The sequence below is a fragment of the Chiloscyllium punctatum genome, chromosome 12 (assembly GCF_047496795.1).
Source record: "Chiloscyllium punctatum isolate Juve2018m chromosome 12, sChiPun1.3, whole genome shotgun sequence".
Classification (NCBI taxonomy): domain Eukaryota; kingdom Metazoa; phylum Chordata; class Chondrichthyes; order Orectolobiformes; family Hemiscylliidae; genus Chiloscyllium; species Chiloscyllium punctatum.
This window is the reverse complement of record NC_092750.1, coordinates 72,170,842-72,193,469: the sequence shown is the minus strand read 5'-3', so window position 1 is coordinate 72,193,469 and position 22,628 is coordinate 72,170,842. Positions and strand designations below refer to the sequence as shown.

The 22,628-nt window shown below is 42.6% G+C and overlaps 1 protein-coding gene across 2 annotated transcripts in view; it reads left to right on the top strand.

Annotated features, from left to right (window-relative positions):
* Positions 1-22,628, top strand: part of rnf123 (ring finger protein 123) — a 402,816-nt gene that overhangs the window by 15,335 nt on the left and 364,853 nt on the right. For both annotated transcript variants that reach the window (XM_072582761.1, XM_072582762.1), the window contains exons 4-8: positions 3,490-3,572; positions 11,233-11,330; positions 11,960-12,014; positions 14,938-15,023; positions 22,034-22,120. In XM_072582761.1, coding sequence (XP_072438862.1) covers positions 3,490-3,572; positions 11,233-11,330; positions 11,960-12,014; positions 14,938-15,023; positions 22,034-22,120 — 409 coding nt within the window. The remainder of the gene's footprint in view (positions 1-3,489; positions 3,573-11,232; positions 11,331-11,959; positions 12,015-14,937; positions 15,024-22,033; positions 22,121-22,628) is intronic.

Here is a 22,628-nt window from a genome sequence, read left to right as displayed (position 1 = left end):
GAAAAATGTGGTGCTAGAAAAACACAGCAGGCCAGGCAGCATCCGAGGAGCAGGAGAATCGATGTTTTGGGCATAAGCCCTTCTTCAGGGTAGTGGAGTTGTTTGGTGCGTGTCCCCCAAACATGTTCCCTGAAATACTCTGCGAGCTGGCGAGGTCTCCAGCATCTGCAGTCCTCACTTTCTCCTAGTTGAGTCAGTGGTGTCCAGTGAAAGCAGTGAGAGGGTGTGTGGGGCAGTGGAGTCTGGAGGAGGATGTTTGCTATTTAAATCAATCTATCAGTCGGTATAAAATATAAATTTGGAAAGCTATGCACTGGAGTTAGTTCTTGGGCTACCCATTTTAATTCATTTTATGCAATGGAAAAAGGACAGTGGGTCAGGCAGCATCTGAGGAGCAGGAGAGTTCACATTTCGGGTATAAACTCTTCATCAGGAATAGAAGGGGAGGCTGCAAGATGAGAGAGTGAAATAAGAAGAGAGTGGGGATAGGGCTGGGGTGGGAGGTAGCTGGGAAGACGATAGGCTGATGCAGGTTGGGGGTGATTATGATAGGTCACTGGGGAGGGTGGAACGGATAGGTGGGAAGGAAGGTGGACAGGTCAAGACGGCAGTGCAGAGTTGAATGGTTGGATCTGGGATGAAGTGGGGGCAGAGGATATTTGGAAACTAGTGAAGTCATGTTGATGCCATGTGGTTGAAGGGTTCCAAGGTGGAAGATGAGGCATTCTTCCTCCAGTTGTGGGGTGGCTTGGATTTTGCAGTGGAGGAGGCCCAAGACTTGCATGTCCTTGGTGGAGTGGGGAGAGGAGGAATTGACGTGGTCAGCCACAGGGTAGTGGAGTTGTTTGGTGCGTGTCCCCCAGATGTGTTCCCTGAAACACTCCGCGAGTTGGCGTTCCATCTCCCCATTTGATGCATGTGATCTATCACATTCAAACCCCACCTGCATCCATCTATTGCCTTCCCAGCTACCTCCCATCCCAGCTCCACCACCACTCTCTTCTATTTACCTCTCAGCCCCCTCACCCTCCCACATTCCTGATGAAGGGCTTATAGCCAAAATGTCGACTCTCCTGCTCCTCAGACAATAATGACTATCATGTCAACAACAAAATTTAGTTTCGCGGGATTTGATTGATTTGCACTTTATGGTCATTGGTTATTCTTTGTGCATATCAAATTTGAGCAGACCAGACCGAGTAGTGAATTAGTGTGTTCAAGTGTGAACTTTGAATGAAATTGCTTTGTACCTCTCAGTCAGTGTAAGCTTTGGGATCTCTTCCCGGCCCTTTTCTTCCCATTATTCCATTGAACAGCTTCTAAGCCCCTGCCCCTCATCCCATTTTATCCTACTGATAAAAGATTCCAGCTTTACAACTAGCCTTGAATGTTTGTGTCTGTTTTGTCATGTTTTTCAGAGGGATTATGGCTTAGCACCATAGATATGTAGCATTAAAAAATGACTGCAGATATAATGACTGATGTTCCCTATTCCACTGCTGTTTAATTTTGCTGTGTACATCACATGATGTCTTTCACTAGGTAATGATTGTCCTCTTTAGTAGTACAATTGAGCTATACTTAAATAGGTACAGAGTAACCAGTGATTATATCCACTAGATTCTGTATGTCCAAATGCTACATTGTAGAATTGGAACTAAGCACTATTATACAGTCATAGCGTCACAGATATATAGCATGAACAGACCTTTCGGTCCAACTCGTCTTTGTGGACCAGATATCCTAAACAAATCTGGTCCCATTTGCCAGCACTTGCCCATATCACTCTAAACCCTTCCTATTCGTATATTCATCCAGATGCCTTTCAAATGTTGTAATTGTACCAGCCTCCACCACTTCCTCTGGCAGCTTATTCCATACACACACCACCCTCTGCATGAAAAAGTTGCCCCTTTTCCCCCTATAAATCTTTCCCCTCTGACCTTAAACCTATGCTGTCTACTTTTGGACTTCCCCCCCCCCCCCCCCCCCCCCCCCCCCCCCCCCCAACCCCTATTCTCTCTCTGATTACCCTTTTCTCCTTTAAATGTATTTGTAGAATTGGTATACTCCTACTGCATTTATACTCCTCGGGATTCAGTTGATCTCTGATGTCTATACCTGACATATGCTTCCTTCTTATTCTTATCCAATTTTTCTTGTCATCCAGCGTTCCCTATACCTATCAGAAATCCTTCACCCTAATGGGAACATACTGTCTCTGGACTCTTGTTATCTCATTTTTGAAGGCTTCTCATTTTCCAGCTGTCCCTTGACTTACGAACATCCACCCCCAACCAATGTTTGAAAGTTTTTGTGTAATGCCATCAAAAATTAGCCTTCATCCAATTTAGAACTTTAACTTTTAGTTCTGTCAATCCTTTTCCATCATTATTTAAAACTAATAGAATATTGGTCATTGGCCCCAAAGTGCACCCCCACTGACACTTCTTCAGTCACCTGTCTTGCCTTATTGTCCAAGTGTAGCTAAGTTTTGCAGCTTTTGTAGTAGGTAGATCCACAGACTGCATAAGGAAATATTCTTGTACATACTTAATAAATTCCTCTCCACCCAAGCCCTTAACACTGACAGTTCCAGTCTATGTTTGTAAAGTTAACATCCCTTGCCATAACCACCCTTTTATTCTTATAGATAACTGAGATTTCCTTACAAATTTGTTTTTCAATTTCGTGCTGACTATTGGTGGGGGGAGGGTCTGTAGTACAATCCCAAACAGGTGAATCATCCCTTTCTTCTTTCTCAGTTCCACCCAATAACATTCCTGCACATATTCCCAGGAAAATCCTCCCTAATATAGCTGTAATGTTATCCCTCATCAAAAATGTCACTCCCCCTCCTCTCTTGCCCCCACTTTCTTGTCTTCCTATCACATTTATACCCTGGAACATTAAGCTGCCAGTCCTGTCCATCTCTGAGCCACATCTCTGTAATTGCTATGATATCCCAGTCCCATGTTCCCAACCAACATCTGTCTTTCCTGTTGCATTGAAGTAAATGTAATTTAATTTATCAGTCTACCTCATTCTCTGCTTTGATCCTGCCTGCCCTTACTGTTTAATTTACTCTCTCAGACTGATCTCTTTCCTCGCTATGTCCGTGGGTCATTTATTTTGCCTGTCCATTTTGAAAGCTCTTCTGTCTACCAATGGCCTGGCTCCTTTCCTGTGGGCTGTTGTACTATTCTAAGTGCCTGTCAATTTGTCATGAACCAATAAATAATTCGCCATCTGAATTGAACCCAATCTTGCCCCAGTTTGAAGCCCCATTGTTTCCTACTGCTGGGCCACTGAGGTTATTTATCATTTTTCTCGCAGTCCAGAATGTAATCAGATGCAAGTACATGAGAAAGGGAGACTGAATTAATGAGGAGAGATAATGTGCTTTAACATAACCAATTTATGTATCAGGCTTAAGTAAGAGGAAATGTGCACTTTTGTGGCAATAATTATGTTGTAAATTTGTTTCAGGAAGCCGCTGAACTTTCAGAACCTGAGTGAACATTTAGATCGTCTGCTCTCTGAGGGATTGGACAATGAAGCAGAAGACAAAGGTAGAATATATAAGATTGGAATATAAAATAGGGCTATAATGCCAGGTTGTTTTGTGGGAAGGGGTAATAAAATTTTGTGATCCAGAGTCCTATATATATTTATATATGGCCAAGAATGGCATTTGTGCTTAATGCCAACATTTTGTGAGCCGAGTTATGTATCAACATGCTTCTGTTTAGGGTCTTGTTCTCATCTTGCTCGACCCGTCTGTAGCTTTTCACATGGTTGACCATGCTGATTTTCATTATGCATTATAGAATCATAGAATCCCTACATTGTGGAAACAGGCCCTTTGACCCAGCAAGTTCACACCGATCCTCCAAAGAGTATCCCACCCAGACCCAGTCGCCTATTACTCTACATTTACCCCTGACTAATGTACCCAAACCTACACACCCCTGAACACTATGGGGAATCTAGTATGGCGAATTCACCAACCTGCACATCTTTGGATTGTGGGAAGAAACTGGAGCACCTGGAGGAAACCCAGGCAGACATGGGAAGAATGTGCAAACTCCACACAGGCAATTATCTGAGACTGGATTCGAATCTGGGTTCCTGTGAGGCTGCAGTGCTAACCACTGAGCCACTGTGCCACCCCTCCTATTGCCCTATCTCTATTGCCCTCAGATGTTTCTTGAAATAACTCCCAGTGGTATCCCGTCACCAAGTCAACCTTTATTTACACAGAAACCATCCTTTACTGTAGTACAGCCTTGGACAGAGTCAGTATCTGTGACACCCACCCCTTCTCTGTCAGCCAGGCCTCCCTGATTGGACTAGATTAATAGCCCCAGTCAGGGAACTTACATTCTTTTGAGGTCCAGATAACTATAGTTCTCTTCCTGTCTATTCAGTCATAGCCAAAGAATTCCTGCAGTGTCTTCTCCTGTACTTGCAACATTACCACTGATATCCCCCCAAGTTGCAATCTTTGTCCCCCTCTATTCCTGACTTCCCTGCTGGTCTGCAGCATCATACCTTAAAAACATGAGGTTCCACATATATATTCTTGACACCCAGCTCTGCCCAGTCACTGTCTTGATTTCTTCTTTGCCACTTGTTTGTCAGACTTCTTGTCTGACATCCATTACTGAATTTTCAGGAATTATCTCCAGTTAGGTATCAGAAAATTAAAGCTATTGCTACAAGCTCTGACTTTTAGCCTCTGACTCCACATTTCTCCTGACCCATTATTTGAGACTCAAGCTGACTGCAATATTTGTGTCATATTTATTTTGAATGGAACGTCAGCCCCACATCCAGTCCATTGCCAAGTCAAACACCATTGTAACATTGCTTGCCTCTGCTCCCCCTGCCAACCGCTAACTGGTGATGAAAGTGTCATCCTTGCCTTTGCAACTGCTTCAGTGATCTCCTGATAGCTTCCCATCTTCCACCCTGCATCATTTTCAACTTAAAGAAAACTCCGGCTCTTCTAATCCAAGTCTCTCAAAGTCTAACCGGCTAGCATGCTGATCTATTTTGGCAAGAGGTCCAAAAATGTCTTGGTTTGGTGGTGTTGTCCCAATTTGTCTCTAACCCCCTTCTGCGATCTCTCTGCACCTCTTGTTCTAACTGTGGGATGTCACTCATGATTGCTTAGTATCTAGCTGTACTTGCAATTCTTTCCAAGAGACATTTGAAGCCCAGATGCAGCAAAATCTGGAAATGTTAGTGGGAGGCTAATAATTTTACTGTAAGGTGATGTTAGTGCCGTGACTGTGCCAGTCAATGATCTTCTCCAATAAGTGAGAATCTAACCACCTCTCCTGGGTGTTCAGTGGCAAAAGGCTCAAGGACTGTGGTCGTATATTTGCCTTGATGTGTGTTGCTGTAGTGACACTCAAGAAGCTTGATGAAATTTAGAATTAAGCAGCCCACCTATCTACTGGCTTAAAATTCACTCTTTCTGCAATTGGCATAGCACGGCTATACTGTGCATTGTCTGTAGGATGCAGTGCAACAAATTGCAGTGGCTTTTTTTGGCAGCTTTTCCTTAATCGACAACATTATGTCACCTTGAAAGGCAAGAATAGCAGACACATGGGAAAACCAGCACCTCCATGTTGCACATCATTCTGACTTGGATATATATTTGGTTATTCGGTCAGATTCCTGGAATCCCCTACCTAACAGTAGTGGGGCAGCCTGCTCTATAGCTGAAGATCACTGGTTCAAGAAGAAAGCCCAGAACCTCTTGAGGGTAACTAGGAATATGCAATGAATGCTGGCTCTCCTAACACATTCCAAATTTTGAAACTGAAATGTTTTAAAGTTTATAGCTGGAAAAATATAGAAAAGAGGCTAAACAATAAAAGTGGCTGAATTCCAATGTCATTTTGATGGCACATTAAGACCCCTGAGCCAACATTTTCAGTCTCTGTCACAAGCTCTGCTCTCTTGCAATTGATTTCATTCCCTTTCCCCAGCCACAGTTTCAGACTTGGCCACCTACTTGCAGACGTTGGTGTCCTGTGTGACTTCAAAATGAGCCATTGGATTTTATCACAGAGATTGTCTGTTTCTACCTTGAAACATCATCGACTTTCTCCCCAACATCAGCCATTAAAACCTTGAATTGTTGGAAATCCCAATTCGTGCTTTTGTAATCACCAGACCTGACTGTTCCACTGTGCTCCTGGCTGACATTCCATGCCTTTGTAATTGTTGCCTGTGTCTTAACTAACATCAGGTTCTGTTCATTCACCATTCCTGTGGTTGATGGCCTATAATTTCTCCTGATAGTTTCATTTAAAATGTTTAATTCTTATTGTGGCCTCCCTTTCATTGAATCTATTTCATCCTCTGGCCCTACAAACGCCCTACTCTGCCTGATTTTAGCCTGTGGTATATCCATCACTCTTTGCACCATCACATTATAGCCATGACGTCTTGCCTGGACTTATTCTCTAGAATTCACTCTTAATCTGCTCTTCCTGCTTAATTTCCCCCCTAAAACTCACATCTTTGACCAAGCTTTTAGTCATTCTTTCTAATTTCTCATGCGGCTAAACGTCTTTTTTTTTCATATGATTAGATTACTTACAGTGTGGAAATAGGCCCTTCGGCTCAACAAGTCCACACCGACCCTCCGAAGAGCAACCCACCCAGACCACCCAGACCCATTCCCCTACGTTTACCCTTTCACCTAATACTGACAATTTAGCATGGCCAATTCACCTAACCTGCACATTTTTTTTTCAGACTGTGGGAGTGTGCCCACGCAGACATGGGGAGAATATGCAAACTCCACACAGACAGTTGCCTGAGGTGGGAATTGAACCTGGGTCTCTGGCGATGTGAGGCAGCAGTGCTACCCACTGCGCCACTGTGCCGCCCACAGTCCTTTTCAACAGTCCTTTCTCATTGAAGACAAAAGCAGTTTTTTTTTGAAAGATTGCCATTGGCTAACCTAATTAGGATGACTGTGAGAGACAGTCCTAATTTCTGCAAACAGCAACGAATGCTTTATATTTATTTGTGATCAGTCACAGATATGTGCTGAGAGCACATATTTATAATGAAAAGCTAAAGAATGTGGGAACAAACCAATACAGGATTCAGGAGCAGGAGTGGCCAGGTGTCTGGCACTAAGCCTGGCTCTGTGGCTCAGAAGGGAAGGGGTAGAATAGGAGAACAATAGTGAGGGGAAGTTCAAACGTGAGAGGAAGAGACAGGAGATTCTCTGGTCGCATGCGAGACTCCCTGATGGTGGGTTGCCTCCTGGGTGCCAGGGTCAGGAATGTCTCTGATCGCATTGACAGGATTTTTAAGGGGGAAGGAGAGCAGGCAGAAGCTGTGGTACACATTCGTACCAATGACATAGGTAGGGAAAGGGAAGAAGACCTGAAGAGAGGACAGGGAGTTAGCTTGGAAGCTAGAAGGCAGGACGAGCAGAGTTGTAATCTCAGGATTGCTACCGGTGCCATGTGCTAGTGAGGCTAGGAATAGAGAGTGAGTACAGATGAACACATGGCTGCAGGGCTGGCATAGGAGGAAGGGCTTTAGATATGTAGGTCATTGGGATACCTTCTGGGGAAGGTGGGAGCTGTACAAGAAGGATGGGTTGCACATGAACTGAAAGGACACCAATATTCTGGGTGGGAGGTTTGCGAGAGCTCTTCAAGAGGGTCGAAACTAATTTGGCATAGGGGTGGAACCTGAGCTATAGATCAGATGATGGACTAGGTAGTGAACAGCCAGATACAGTGTGCAGAGAGTCTATGATGAGAAATAGACATGTGATAGGGAAAAGGTGCAGTCAGTGTTGTGGGTTGAAGTGTGTCTAATGCAAGCGGTATCAGGAATAAGGGTGACCAGCTCAGAGTAACAGATGAGTACTTAGAACTATGATCTTGTGGCCATTACGCAGACTTGAATATCATCGGGGCAGGAATGGTTGTTGGATGCTCCAGGGTTTAGATGTTTCAAAAGGGATGGGGGGGGTGGGTAGGTAAAAGAAGTGGAGGAGTGGCATTGCTAATCAGGGAAAGTATCACAGCTGCAGAAAGGGAGGTCGTCAAAGAGGGTTTGTCTACAGAGTCCGTATCGGTGGAAGTCAGAAACAGGAAAGGAGCAGTCACTTTATTGGGAAATTTCAACAGGCCTCCCCAGTAACAACAGAGACACGGAGTAGCAGATTGGGAAGAAGATTTTGAAAATGTGTAAAAGTATCAGGGTTGTTGTCATTGGTGACTTTAACTTCCCTAATGTTGTGGACAGTGAGGAGGCAAAGATCCTCACCAAAGGCGCAGTAGTCTCTTCCCTCACTTCCTGTAGAAAGCTTGGGTATATCCCATCTTGCCCAGGGGATTTATCTATCCTTATGTTTGTCAAAATTTTCAGCACATCCTCCTTCTTAACGTCAACCTGAACCAGTATATCAGTCTGTTTCATGCTGTCCTCAGAAACGTCAAGGTCCCTCTCATTAGTGAGTACTGATGCAAAATATTCATTAAGGACTTCTCCTACTTCCTCCAATTCCAGGTGCACGTTCCCTTCACTATCCTTGATTGGCCCTATCCTCTATGGCCATCCTCTTGTTGCTTACGTAAGTGTAGAACGCCTTAAGGTTTTCCTTAATCCTACCTGCTAAAGCTTATTCATATGCCCCATTTTAGTTCTCCTAAATCCATTCTTCAGTTCCTTCCTGACTACTTTGTGTAACCCTCTAAAGCCTTATCTGATCCTTGCCTCTTCAACCTTAAGTAAGTTTCCTCCTTCTTCTTTACTAGAAGTGCTGTTGTAGGTTGCAAAAAGACATTGACAGGATGCAAAACTGGGCTGAGAAGTGGAAGATGGAGTTCAACCTGGAAAAGTGTGAAATGATTCATTTTGGAAGGTCGATCTTGAATGCAGATTACAGGGTTAAAGGCAGGATTCTTGGCAGTGTGGAGGAACAGAGGGATCTTGAGGTCCTTGTCTGTAGGTCCCTCAAAGTTGCCACCCAGGTTGATAGGGTTGTTTAAAAAGGCATTTGGTGTGTTGGCTTTCATTAGCAGGGGGATTGGTTTAAGAGCCATGAGGTTATGCTGCAGCTCTGTAGAGTCCTGGTTAGCCCATACTTGGAATATTGTGTTCAGTTCTAGTTGCCTCATTATAGGGAGGATGTGGAAGCTTTCGAGAGGGTGCAGAAGTGATTTACCAGAATGCTGTCTGGACTGGAGGGCATGTCTTATGAAGAAAGGTTGAGGAAGCTAGGACATTTCTCATTGGAGCGAAGGAGGATGAGAGGTGACTTGATAGTGGTATACAAGATGATGAGAGGCATAGATAGATGGATAGCCAGAGACCTTTTCCCATGGTAGAAGTGTCAATCACGAGGGGGCATAATTTTAAGGTGATTGGAGGGAGGTTTAGGGGAGATGTCAAAGGTAGATTCTTCACACAAAGTTTGGTGGGTGTGTGGAATGCACTGCCAGTAGTGGTAGTAGAGTTAGAGACATTAGGGACATTGAAGCGACTGTTGGATAGGCACATGGAAGTTGGTACAATGAAGGGTATATAGGTTAGTCTGATCTTAGAGTAGGATAAAAGGCCAGAATGTTATGAAGTTCTGTCTTCTTACTGACTCCTTATAGACTGTACCACTCAGGAAGAACATGTCTGGTCTGGTTATGGTCTCAACTGCATTTTCCTGTCTGCATTTCCCCCTACCCAACATGGTAGTCCTTGACTCTCTTGTCTATAAAAGCATCCTTATAAATTCAGCCTTTAATAAGCTAGTTGGCCCAGTCTTTGTTTTCTTAGCAAGAGAATTCCACATCTTAAAGAATGTCTGGAGTGAAGATTCTTCCTAATCTCAGTCTTCGAAGGGCAACTTCTTGTTCTTAAACTGTGTCCTCTAGTTTTAGTCTCGCCTACAACAGGAAACACCTCCCGATATCCATCCAATCCACTCCCCTCCGTAATGTTTCAGTAATACTCAATTATTTATGTGCCATTTATGCCATGCAATGATCATCTTCACAGAGAGAAAATCTGACCACCTCCCCTTAATGTCCAGTGGCATTATAATTGCTGAATTACCTACTATCAGCATCCTGGGGATTACAGTTTACAAGCAAACTAAACTGTACCAGCCATATAAATACTGTGGCTAAAAGGAAAGTATAGTGATTCTGTGGTGAATAACTTCACTCCTGTCTAAAGCTTGTCCAGCATTTTCAAGACCCAAGTCAGGAGTTTCATCACTTGTAGCTTTTAATAACCAGAGACCATTACACATTTGAGATTGAGGAGATGCTTTGATCTGATGGGAAAAAAAACCTGAAAATGTTGCTCTGGCAGCATGTGAAGAGACAAACATAGTTAATGGTACAGGTCACAGGCCATTAGATCATTGACCTAAAATGTTATCTTTGTTTCTTTCCCCAGAGATACTACCAGACCTATTGAGTATTTCCAACATTTTCTGTTTTTGTTTTCAATTTCCAGCATCTGAGCTATTTGGTCTTTGTTCCACTCTTTGATTTGATTCATTTCAAGCCAGCTTTAGATTAGATTAGATTACTTGCAGTGTGGAAACAGGCCCTTCGGCCCAACAAGTCCACACCGCCCCGCCTAAGCGCAACCCACCCATACCCCTACATCTACCCCTTACCTAATACTACGGGCAATTTAGCATGGCCAATTCACCTGACCTGCACATCTTTGGACTGTGGGAGGAAATCGGAGCACCCGGAGGAAACCCATGCAGACACTGGGAGAATGTGCAAACTTCACACAGAGAGTCGCCTGAGGCGGGAATTGAACCCGGATCTCTGGCGCTGTGAGGCAGCAGTGCTAACCACTGTGCCACCGTGTGCCCACTTTCTTGATCAGCTCCCATTTTGACCTCAGACAGGAATGCAGTGTATCACACCAGTCAATGCCAATATTAGTTGAACTCAAGAATGACTAATCACCATTTTTTTCAGAACTATTGTTCTTTTAAAACTTAATTTTACATCTTTTCAATGCCAGATTCCAACTGTATGTCAGTAACCAGAACCACTTGGATTAGATTTCATCCTGTGGCTTACCTCCGAATATAAAACTCCCAGAAACCTTGATTAGATTCAGGCTGTTCATCAGTGAGTGATTTTTCTGTAATGCTGTCAATCAGCAATCGTGCATAGTTTTTGACTGAGGAATTGATTGTCAATTACATTTCAGATCAAAATATGGTTGGGCGCCTTGGACCAGCCACTGTGGTCCTGGATCACACTAGTGGTTTTGAGGGGTTGCTGCTTGTGGATGATGATTTACTTGGGGTAAGGAATTTAGAATAAAGCTGCATATTCATCATGTTGGGTTAACTCATTGCTGTCTGAAGAAAAGTCTTTTTCATTTCACCTATTTTTCTAATTAACCTGTTTGTTATTACACATCTCCTGGAGCAGGTGAACAGCCCTACCCCTGGACTGGGAGGCCCTAGTTCAGTGAGACAAGCGGGTCCCTGTTTCATTTTACTTTCCATTTCCTAATTTGCGTGTCTTGAATTCCCAATTGGAACACAGCTCCATAGGTTGCAGTTATTGGCCAGCACTGCTGTTAATGAACCTTCCTCATCTTTGTGTATTGCCCATCCTGTAGTTTAAACAATCTAATTGGAGTTCTGACCTTTATATTTAAACCTTGTTGAATTCAAGCATAATTTAAAGGAACAGATCCAGCTGCTGTGGTTTTCTACTGGCCATTTCTTTTGCATTGTTTTTGACGGCTCTGTTGCAATAACCCTGAACATCCAGACTAATTGCATTGCTATTCCTTCATTGCCACTTTCTGTTAATCTGAGGAATGGTTTTGAGAGTGATGTTACCTTCTCTCTGCCTGTATTTGAGGATGTGACTGTGGAACCATGAAATCTAGCTTGTATTAAATGTTGTTTGTTCCATTGTAGGTTGTTGGTCACAGTAACTTCAGCTCAATCAGAGCTACCTCGTGCGTGTATAAAGGTGAGTGTGAAGGATTTTGATTGGTCTAGAGAGTGTGGCTTTGCACTTCATTTAAAACGTGATCAGCACCAGGGTTGTTCAGTTTATTTTTACCGATTTTAATCTGGTGCTATTGGACAATGATACTGAGTATCTCATTATGGGGTAGATTGGTGATGCTGAAATTGTTTCATTAATTTGGGGAATGGTTTCAGAAAGACCTTTTTTTTAAGCGGAAATAATTGGGTGCTGAGTGTCAGGAATGTCTCATTATTTCTGAAGAGGATGGTCTCGTTGGAATAAATTTGGAAGTGTGATTTGAGGAACTTATTACCTTTTGGAGTGATGTTGAACAGTGTACCCTCCATTTTCTTCTTGTTATGAACGACTTGCTTTGCTTATTTGCATGTGTCATTTTCTGTTTTTGCAACTGTGTTAATTGAAAGAGGCTAAAGTGTGGTAAAAACAATGACTGCAGATGCTGGAAACCAGATTCTGGATTAGTGATGCTGAAAAATCACAGCAGTTCAGGCAGCAACCGAGGAGCAGTAAAATGTGCTCTGTCCTGTATGGGGGACCTTTTTGGGGGAGCTGAGAGGGCACCTTGCTGCTGAAAATCACTCAGTCATACAGGATGGAAACAGATACTTCGATTCAACTCGCTCATGCTCCCCAAGTTTCCCACTTGCTTGCATTTGGCCCATATCCCTCTAAAACTTTTCTTGTTTGTGTATCTATCTAAATATCTTTTAAGTTTTGTAATTGTGCCTGCATCTACTACTACTTCTGGCAGAAGTGTTCCTGATGAAGGGCTTTTGCCCGAAACGTCGATTTTCCTCCTCGGATGCTGCCTGAACTGCTGTGCTTTTCCAGCACCACTCTGATCCAGAATCTGGTTTCCAGCATCTGCAGTCATTGTTTTACCTAATTAATTCCACACAAACCACCCTCTTGTGTGAAAAAGTTGCCTATCAGGTTTCTTTTAAGTCTTTCTCCTCTCATGTTAAAAATATCCCCCTAGTATTGAACTCACCCACTCTAGGGAAAAGACCTTGGCTTTTCACATTATCTATGCTCCACATGATTTTATAAAGGTTTTATAATTCTCTAAGGTCACCCCTTAACCTCCTATACTCCAGTGAAAAAAACGTCCCAGCCTCTCTTTATAATTCAAACCCTCCCAATTCCGGCAACATTCTGGTAAACCTTTCTAAACCCCCTCCAATTTAATAATATCCTTCTATAGTAGGGCAATCCGAACTGGACACCATACTCCAAACGTTGCCTCACCAATGTTCTGTACAACCTCAACATGACATGCCAGTTTCAGTACTCTGTAGTTTGAGCAGTGAAGACAAGCATGCTGAATGCCTCCTTAACCACCCTGTCTACCTGTGATGGAATTTTCAAAGAACAAATATCTGAACCCCTACGTGTCTCTTTTGGAAAAAAATACCTGGGGCCCTACCATTAACTGTATAAGTCCTGCCCTTGTTTGCTTTACCAAATTGCAATACCTTGCATTTATTCAAATATAATTCCACCTGATGCTCCTTAGTCCATTGACCCAATTGATGAAGATCCCTTTGTAATCTCAGATAACTTCCTTTGCTATGGACTGTAAAACCAATTTTGGTGTCATCCAGAAACTTACTAACCATGGGTCCTAAATTCTCATGCAAACCATTTATATAAATGACAAACAAAAGTGGACCCAGCATTGATGATCACAGGCCTCCAGTCCAAAAAAACAACTCTCCACTACTACCCTCTGTCTCCTACTGTGAACCCAATTTTTTATCCAGTTGGCAAGCTCTCCTTGAATTCCATGTGACTTATTATATTCTTATAAGCTAGAAGATGGCATTGGGAGTATCCTCTCACTTTGGGAGGGAGATTGTCCATGCCAGATACTGCCAGAACCAGGGAATGATGTTGGCACTTTCATTAATCAGCGTGAGGCAGTGGTGTTCTGAGTGTCTGACTAATTGAAGAAGGTTGGATTGACTCATTGATATGGAAGAGACCATGGTGCTGGGTGTGTCTGATTATTCTGTAAAAATTTCCCAGATTAATCAAACACATCCAGCACCACAGTCCATTCCACATTATAAAATGATTCCCATTAATGCTGTTGGGATGAATTCTGATTCAACCACACTACTGTCCAGACATGTTACTCAAATAGTAAATCAAAGAATTTATATTTAAGTCCACTCGAAGTTTAATCATTCGCATTTGGTTTAAAATGTTTTAAGAAGCTAAATGTCACTTGGAAATGAAGTCTAGTATAAGTGCAAGTGACAACGTCTTTGATTGTATTAAAACCCCATTTGCTTCATGGACATCCTTATTTGGTCTAACATACATGTAACTCCAGTCTAATGTGGTTGACTCTAGCTGTCCTGTGATACCAAACCACTATTATATCATGCTGATAGAAGAAGGCTCACCATCAGCACCTCCAGGTGGACAATAAATGGCCTTGCGTATGACGCCTAAATCAAGAGAACGGTTTTCTTTTGTTTAAAGTCAGGGCACAATCAGTGCATGAAAAACTGGCTAAAACGAAGATGATTCACAACAGGCTGATCAATCTATTCAGCCGTTGAATCTGAAACATGCAAACAAGATCATGGCTGATTTGGTTGTAACCACAAATCCTGGAACATGTTGATGTGCATTTAAGTTTTTGCTCATCAGCAAAAACAAGTTATTTAATTTTGTTGTGTTCCCACTGTTTCCTTTACAGTCCACAAGCGCGTGATTTTGATAATAAAGCTCTTCAGAAATATTGTCTGTGCATGTTTTGTGATTATGATGCATGTGTTTGAGCTGTGAGTGAGACCATTGTAAAATGATCTAGACTCTTTCTGTCATGTAGTGTTATGATGTTAAGTTAACCTTGTTGACTGAATAATTCTCATCTTGTTCTTTGCTATAGGAAAATGGATGTATGAAGTTCTGATCTCATCTCAGGGGTTAATGCAGATTGGTTGGTGCACCCTAAACTGCAGGTTTAATCAAGAGGTGAGTGTGTCACTCTATTTATCTCTTTTACTTGTGCATGGAGGGACTGCAAAATATTTTGGTAAGTGGGAGACTTGACAACTCAACAATGTTGTTCATCTATATGAAATTCATATGAAGTTCACTAGAGATCCTTGGACAGTATCTTCGAAAGTTATAACCACTTTGATCAAGAATGACAAGGGGAGCAGATATTAGGGAAACATCTGCAAGCTTCTCACCATCCTGACTTGGAAATAAATCATTATTCCTTCACTGTCACTGGGTTTACTTCCTGGAATTCCCCCCTCACGAGCATTATAGGTCTATGTACAGCATCTCGACTGCAGCAGTTCGAGGCAGCTCTCCACCACCTTCTCAAGGGCAATAAATGCTGACCAGCCAGTGACCCCTATGTCCGTCAAGTGAATGAGAACAAAAAGTAGTTTGCTTAATATAAAATATCTGCTCCACAGGAGAGTTATCAGATAAAATCTGACACAGATCCACACGAGCTATTGGGGCAGCTTGGACAAAGAATGACTTTTAAAGAAACTTCAGAGCATTTGGAGTGTGTGAATTCCAGAACCTAGCTGCAACCTTGGGGCAGAGGGAGTTGATGTGTAATTGGCCAGAATTGGGGGAGATTAGAGATTTTGGAATGTTGTCAGGTTGGATGAAGTTATTAAAGTAGAGGGATTTGGACAAGGGAATGAGAGTTTTAAATTTGAAGTTGTATATTAGGAAAGGAAATCGGTCAGCAAGAATGGGAGGGTAACTATGATCAAGTTAGAATTTGAACACCTGAGGCCTGGATGAACTGGCGTTTACTTGATTAACTGTAAAGCATGAGCCATAGGAAGCTGAAAGGAGTCTGGTGGACTGACTGATTTTTATTTGCTGCTGCTGTTCAGTCTTAATTTCTTAGTTTCCTTTGGTTGTCAAATACTACTTCTGTTCTGCAAATGCTGTTTTCCGGGTCCTTAAGGGGGAGGGGGAGCAGCCTGAAGTCGTGGTCCATATTGGCACCAATGACATAGGTAGGAGGAGTGCTGAGGATGTTAGACAGGCTTTTAGGGAGCTAGGTTGGAAGCTCAGAGTTAGAACGAACAGAGTTGTTGTCTCTGGTTTGTTACCCGTGCCACGTGATAGAGAGTCGAGGAATAGGGAGAGAGAAGAGTTAAATGCGTGGCTACAGGGATGGTGCAGGAGGGAGGGATTTCGGTACTTGGATAACTGGGGTTCTTTCTGGGGAAGGTGGGACCTCTATAAACAGGATGGTCTGCACCTGAACCTGAGGGGCACCAGTATCCTTGGGGGGAGGTTTGCTAGTGCTCTTGGGGGGGGTTTAAACTAACTCTGCAGGGGCATGGGAACCCAGACTGTAGCTTTAGGGTGCAGGACCTGGAGTGTAGGGAGGTTAGGAATATGGCATCAATCTTAAAGGAGGGTGCCTGTAAACAGAAGAGTGGCTTGAAGTGTGTGTACTTTAATGCCAGAAGTATACGAAATAAGGTAGGTGAACTCGCAGCGTGGGTTGGTACCTGGGACTTCGATGTCGTGGCTATTACGGAGACATGGCTAGATCAGGGACAGGATTGGCTGTTGCAGGTTCCAGGGTTTAAATGTTTTAGTAGGGTCAGAGGTGGGGGCAAAAGAGGGGGGGGTGTGGCTTTGCTTGTCAAAGATAGTATTACAGCGGTGGAAAGGAAGATGGACGAAGATTTGCCATCTGAGGTAGTTTGGGTGGAGGTGAGGAATAGGAGAGGTGAGGTCACCCTGTTAGGAGTCTTTTACAGGCCTCCTAATAGTCCTAGAATCGTTGAAGAAAGGATTGTGAAGATGATTCAGGAGAAGAGCGTCAGTAATAGGGTGATTGTTATGGGAGACTTTAACTTTCCTGATATTGATTGGGAAAGCTATAGCTCAACTTCGTTAGATGGGTCAGTGTTTGTGCAATGTGTGCAGGAGAGTTTCCTGACACAATATGTAGATAAGCCTACAAGAGGTGAGGCCATACTGGATTTGGTTCTGGGTAACGAACCAGGCCAGGTATTAGAACTAGAGGTAGGTGAGCACTTTGGGGACAGTGACCACAATTCGGTGATTTTTACTCTCGTGATGGAGAGGGATAAGTGTGTACTACAGGGCAAGAGTTATAGCTGGGGGCAGGGAAATTATGATGCGTTGAGGCATGACTTAGGATGTGTGGATTGGAAAAGTAGATTCCAAGGCAAGAGCGTAATTGATATGTGGAACTTGTTCAAGGAGCAACTATTGAGTGTCCTTGATAAGTACGTACCTATCAAGCAGGGAGGAAAGGGTCGTGTGAGGGAGCCGTGGTTTAATAAGGAGTTGGAATCCCTTGTTAAACGGAAGAGGGCGGCCTTTGTAAAGATGAGGCGTGAAGGTTCAATAGGGGCAATTGAGAGTTATAAGGTAGCCCGGAAGGACCTGAAGAGAGAGCTAAGAGCAGCAAGGAGGGGACATGAAAGGTCCTTAGTTGGTAGGATTAGGGAAAACCCTAAGGCTTTCTATAGGTATGTTAGGAATAAAAGAATGACTAGGGAAGGAATAGGTCCAATCAAGGATAGTAATGGGAAGTTGCGTGTGGAGGCTGAAGAGATTGGGGAGGCGCTGAATGAATACTTTTCGTCAGTATTCACTCAGGAACAGGACATTGTTGTCGATATAAATACTGAGGCACGAATAAGTAGAATGGATGGCTTTGAGATATGTAGAGAAGAGGTGTTGGAAATTCTGGCAAGGGTGAAAATAGATAAGTCCCCTGGGCCTGATGGTATTTATCCTAGGATTCTCTGGGAAGCAAGGGAGGAGATTGCAGAGCCATTGGCCTTGATTTTTGTGTCCTCTTTGTCGACAGGAGTAGTGCCAGAGGACTGGAGGCTAGCAAACGTGGTTCCCTTGTTCAAGAAGGGGAGTAGGGATAATCCTAGTAACTATAGGCCAGTGAGTCTCACTTCTGTTGTGGGCAAAGTCTTAGAGAAAATTGTAAGGGATAGGATTTATGCACATCTGGATAAGAGTGATGTGATCAAGGATAGTCAGCATGGTTTTGTGAAGGGCAGGTCGTGCCTCACAAACCTTATTGAATTCTTTGAGAAGGTGACTAAGGAGGTAGATGAGGGGAAAGCGGTAGATGTGGTATATATGGATTTTAGTAAGGCGTTTGATAAGGTCCCCCATGGTAGGCTACTGCAGAAAATACAGAGATATGGCATTGAAGGTGAGTTGGAGGTTTGGATTAGGAATTGGCTCTCTGGAAGAAGACAGAGGGTAGTAGTTGATGGCAAAGGTTCATCTTGGAGTGCCGTCACTAGCGGTGTTCCGCAAGGATCTGTTTTGGGACCATTGCTGTTTGTCATTTTTATAAATGACCTGGAGGAAGGGTTAGAAGGTTGGGTGAGCAAGTTTGCGGATGATACGAAAGTCGGAGGAGTTGTAGACAGTGAGGAAGGATATGGCAGGTTACAGCGGGATATAGAGAAGCTGCAGAGCTGGGCAGAAAGGTGGCAAATGGAGTTCAATGTAGCTAAGTGTGAAGTGATTCACTTTGGTAAGAGTAATAAAAAGATGGATTACTGGGCTAATGGTAGACTACTTGGTAGTGTGGAAGAGCAGAGGGATCTTGGTGTCCATGTACACAGATCTCTGAAAGTTGCCACCCAGGTAAATAGTGCAGTGAAGAAGGCATATGGCGTACTGGCTTTTATTGGTAGAGGAATTGAGTTCCGGAGTCCTGAGGTCATGCTGCAGTTGTATAAGACTCTGGTGCGGCCGCATCTGGAATATTGTGTGCAGTTTTGGTCGCCATACTATAGGAAGGATGTGGAGGCACTGGAACGGGTGCAGAGGAAGTTTACCAGGATGTTGCCTGGTATGGTAGGAAAATCCTATGAGGAAAGGCTGAGGCACTTGGGGTTGTTTTCATTGGAGAAAAGAAGGTTTAGGGGTGATTTGATAGAGGTGTACAAGATGATTAGGGGGTTAGATCGGGTTGACAGTGAGAACCTTTTTCCACGTATGGAGTCAGCTATTACAAGGGGGCATAGCTTTAAATTAAGGGGGGGTAGATATAGGACTGATGTTAGGGGTAGGTTCTTCACTCAGCGAGTCGTAAGTTCATGGAATGCCCTGCCAGTAGCAGTAGTGGACTCTCCCTCTTTATGGGTATTTAAGCGGGCATTGGATAGGTATATGCAGGATAGTGGCTTAGTGTAGGTTAGGGGTGCTTTGATCGGCGCAACATCGAGGGCCGAAGGGCCTGTACTGCGCTGTAATGTTCTATGTTCTATGTTCTATGTCAGGCTTTTCCCATTTTGGTGTCACCTAAGCTTTATACCTCCACTGATTGTAAGACTTTTTCTTGTTCATCAAATCCTCAGTGCACTTTGTGCAAAACAGAGAAGATTATAGATATTCATTTGTGCAAATTCTCTTGTTCATTTCAGGATGGGTGGAGGAAAGTGGGAATTTTAATCTGTTCACATATATACTTTTTTCCCCCAGCAAATAGAGTAAAGGACAGGTTCACATAGACTCCAGGGAATTTGGTGAGACTTATGTGATTTGTTATTGTGCTGCTTTACATGGATTAAAGAAAGTTGTATCTGACTGTGATTATTTCTGTCACTGTTTCACGGATTGCAAAGAGTTGTGCTTGACTGTGATTAACTCTCACTGTTTTGCAGGGATTACAGAGAGTTGTGTCAGACTGTGATTAAATCTCTCTCTTTCGCATAATTGCAGAGATCCGTGGCTGACTCTGATAAATCACATTCCATTTCATGGGAATTACAGATCGTACTGTGTGACTGACTAACTTTCACACTGTAATGCTAGGATTATGGAGAACTGTGTCAGTCTGACTACAACTAACCCACACTATTAAACTGGTGTTATGTTAAGTTGTATCAGACTGACTAATTTTCATAATATTCACAGAATTTGCAGAGCGCTGTTTCAGATTATAATTAATTCTTACATTTTTTTCACTAGGATAATGGAGAGCTGTATTTGGGTGATAAACTCGTGCTTTTTCGCATGGATTGTATTTGTAACTAGTTCTTAAGCTGCTTCACAGGGATTAAAAGAGCTGTGTCTGATTATGGCCAACTTTCTCTGTTCCACAAGAGTTACAGAGAACTGTGTCTGATGACTCTCATTAATTCTCAGGAATTATAGAGAGCTGTGTTGGACTGTGATTAATTGTCTTGCAATTTCCCAGTGATACAAAAAGCAGCATTGGCCTAGTTATAGAGTCATACAGCGTGGAAACAGACTCTTCGGTCCAACCAGTCCATGCCAAACATAATCCTAAACTAAACTAATCCCACCTGCCTGCTCCTGGTTTATATCCCTCCAGCCCTTACCTATTCATTTACTTATCCAAATGTCTTTTAAACATTGTAATTGTACCCACATCCACCACTTGCTCAGCAAGTTCATTCCACATGCAAACCACTCTGTTTTTAAAAAAAAAATTGCCACTCATTGTGTTTTTTTAAATCTCTATCCTCTCGCCTTAAAGATGCGTCCCCTAGTCTTGAAATCCCCCATCCTTGGGAAATGACAAGTACCAGTAACTCTATCGATATCCCTTATTATTTTATAAACTTTTGTATCTCCAGTAGTTTCACTGAGATTACTAAAAGCTGTCTTAAGTTTGCACATGACACAGCTTTTGGGGGTGCAGAATACTTGAGGGCTGCAACTGGCCTTGAATAAACTTGCTGAATAGACATATAAGGACCAGATGAACAGCCCAGCTAAATGTAAGGTACTCCATTTTGATGGAAAGGTTAGGGAAATGACTTATTGTTTGCAAAGTGTAAATACAGACGAAAAACAAAAGGATCTCAATAAATGTGCCCATCATTAACGTTTTGGGGGACAACAAAAGAGCCAAACAAACACTCCGTACTATTTCTAAAGATGTGGGATTGAAAAGCAAGAAGCTGTGCTTAATCTACATTGACTCTTAGTTTGACCATAGGTGGAATGATGCATGCAGTTTAGTCACCATATTATAACAAATTTTAGAGGCCTTAGAGAGGGTGCAAGGATGAAATCAGAAGTGTTTAGGCATACCTAATCAGGAAAGGATTGACTGGCTGAAGGTTGATTTGTTAGAATCCTTAACATTGTGGAAGGGCTTGGCAGAGTGATTACGAAAGGAATGTCCCCTCTTGTGGGGAAAAACATAACTTGAGCTCATCGATATAAGGTGTTATTGATCTTGATAATCATGAAGAAATCCGACAGGGAATTCAGAAGAAACTCCAATATGCAACAAGTCATGAGAACGCTATAGGGAATGCTTGAAATGAATAGTATGGGTGTATTTAAGGGGAAGCTTGACAAGCACATGAGGGATCACAGTTATGATGAGAAAAGACGGGGGAGGCTTCAGTGGAACATAAACATTGATATGACTGATTAGTCTGTATGGCCTGAGTCTGTGCTATATATCCCTGTGGCGGATTAACTTGCTCTGTTTTGTGGGAATTACTGCGAGCTGTTTCTGATTGTGATTGACTGGAATGTAGTTTCATGAGGCTTATATTTGTCTGACTGTGACTCCTTCGCTGTTGTAATTCTGTGATAGATCTAGTATATAATAGAAGTAGTGAGTTTGAGGAGGTGGGGGAGTTGATTGTAGACAACAACTTAGTACAATCCTGGAATTGAAGAATTTGTTCAGAAGCAAAAAGGTGAACATCTGTATCTAAACACTCTATCTTTACACTTTACAATGTTTCTTTGTTAATGTAATATTTTGAGGTGCCTAATTGTTGTCATTTGTGTGTTAAGATTGTACTAACCTGTACATTAAGGATGAATGAGGCTAATAGGTGCCATCTGTGCCTCTTTGGTCTGATATTAGCTGAATCTTTCATGCTGAGTTTTGGTTTCTATGAAGTGAAATTTGCTGGAAACCCATTTGCTGCTTCAGTTATTGCCAGTTTTTTCAGTCTGTCTTCCTGACATCTGTCTATTTGCTGAAACAGGAGGGCGTTGGTGATACGTCAGATTCTTACGCCTACGATGGGAATAGAGTGCGCAAGTGGAACGTTACCACAACTAATTATGGAAAAGTAAGTGACTTGTTTATTTATGAAGGAATCTGAAAATGGTGGGTAAGAACAGAGTTATTTCCACCTAAATCTGAAAGTTTATTCCATAAAAAGCTGAGCCAGTGTGGCTTATGGTGAAATGGGGTAAAGGAGATTTGGATCAGGGCTTGCACATTGACCAATTCAGTCTCCATTTCTTACTGACAGTTTTGTATTTATTTCCTTTATGACTGTTTGTTTGTGTCCAAAATTGAAATAGAAGTTGCCTATATCAACTTGTTGCATTTCTACAGTGTTTTATTTTTGCTAGCCATAACCCTCTTCTATTACTGCTTGTCTTCCTTCAGACATTTAATACATCATGTGGCTACTTTTGTTTAATTCCTAAATCCTGCCTGCTGTTCTTACTTTCTCTTTATCTCTATTGCTGAAACCCATTTTTGGGCCTTTTATTATCAGTATTTTGATTTACCAATGCTCCACTCAGTGAAATTACCATTTCCACAAGCTACAGATCATCTAAAATGTA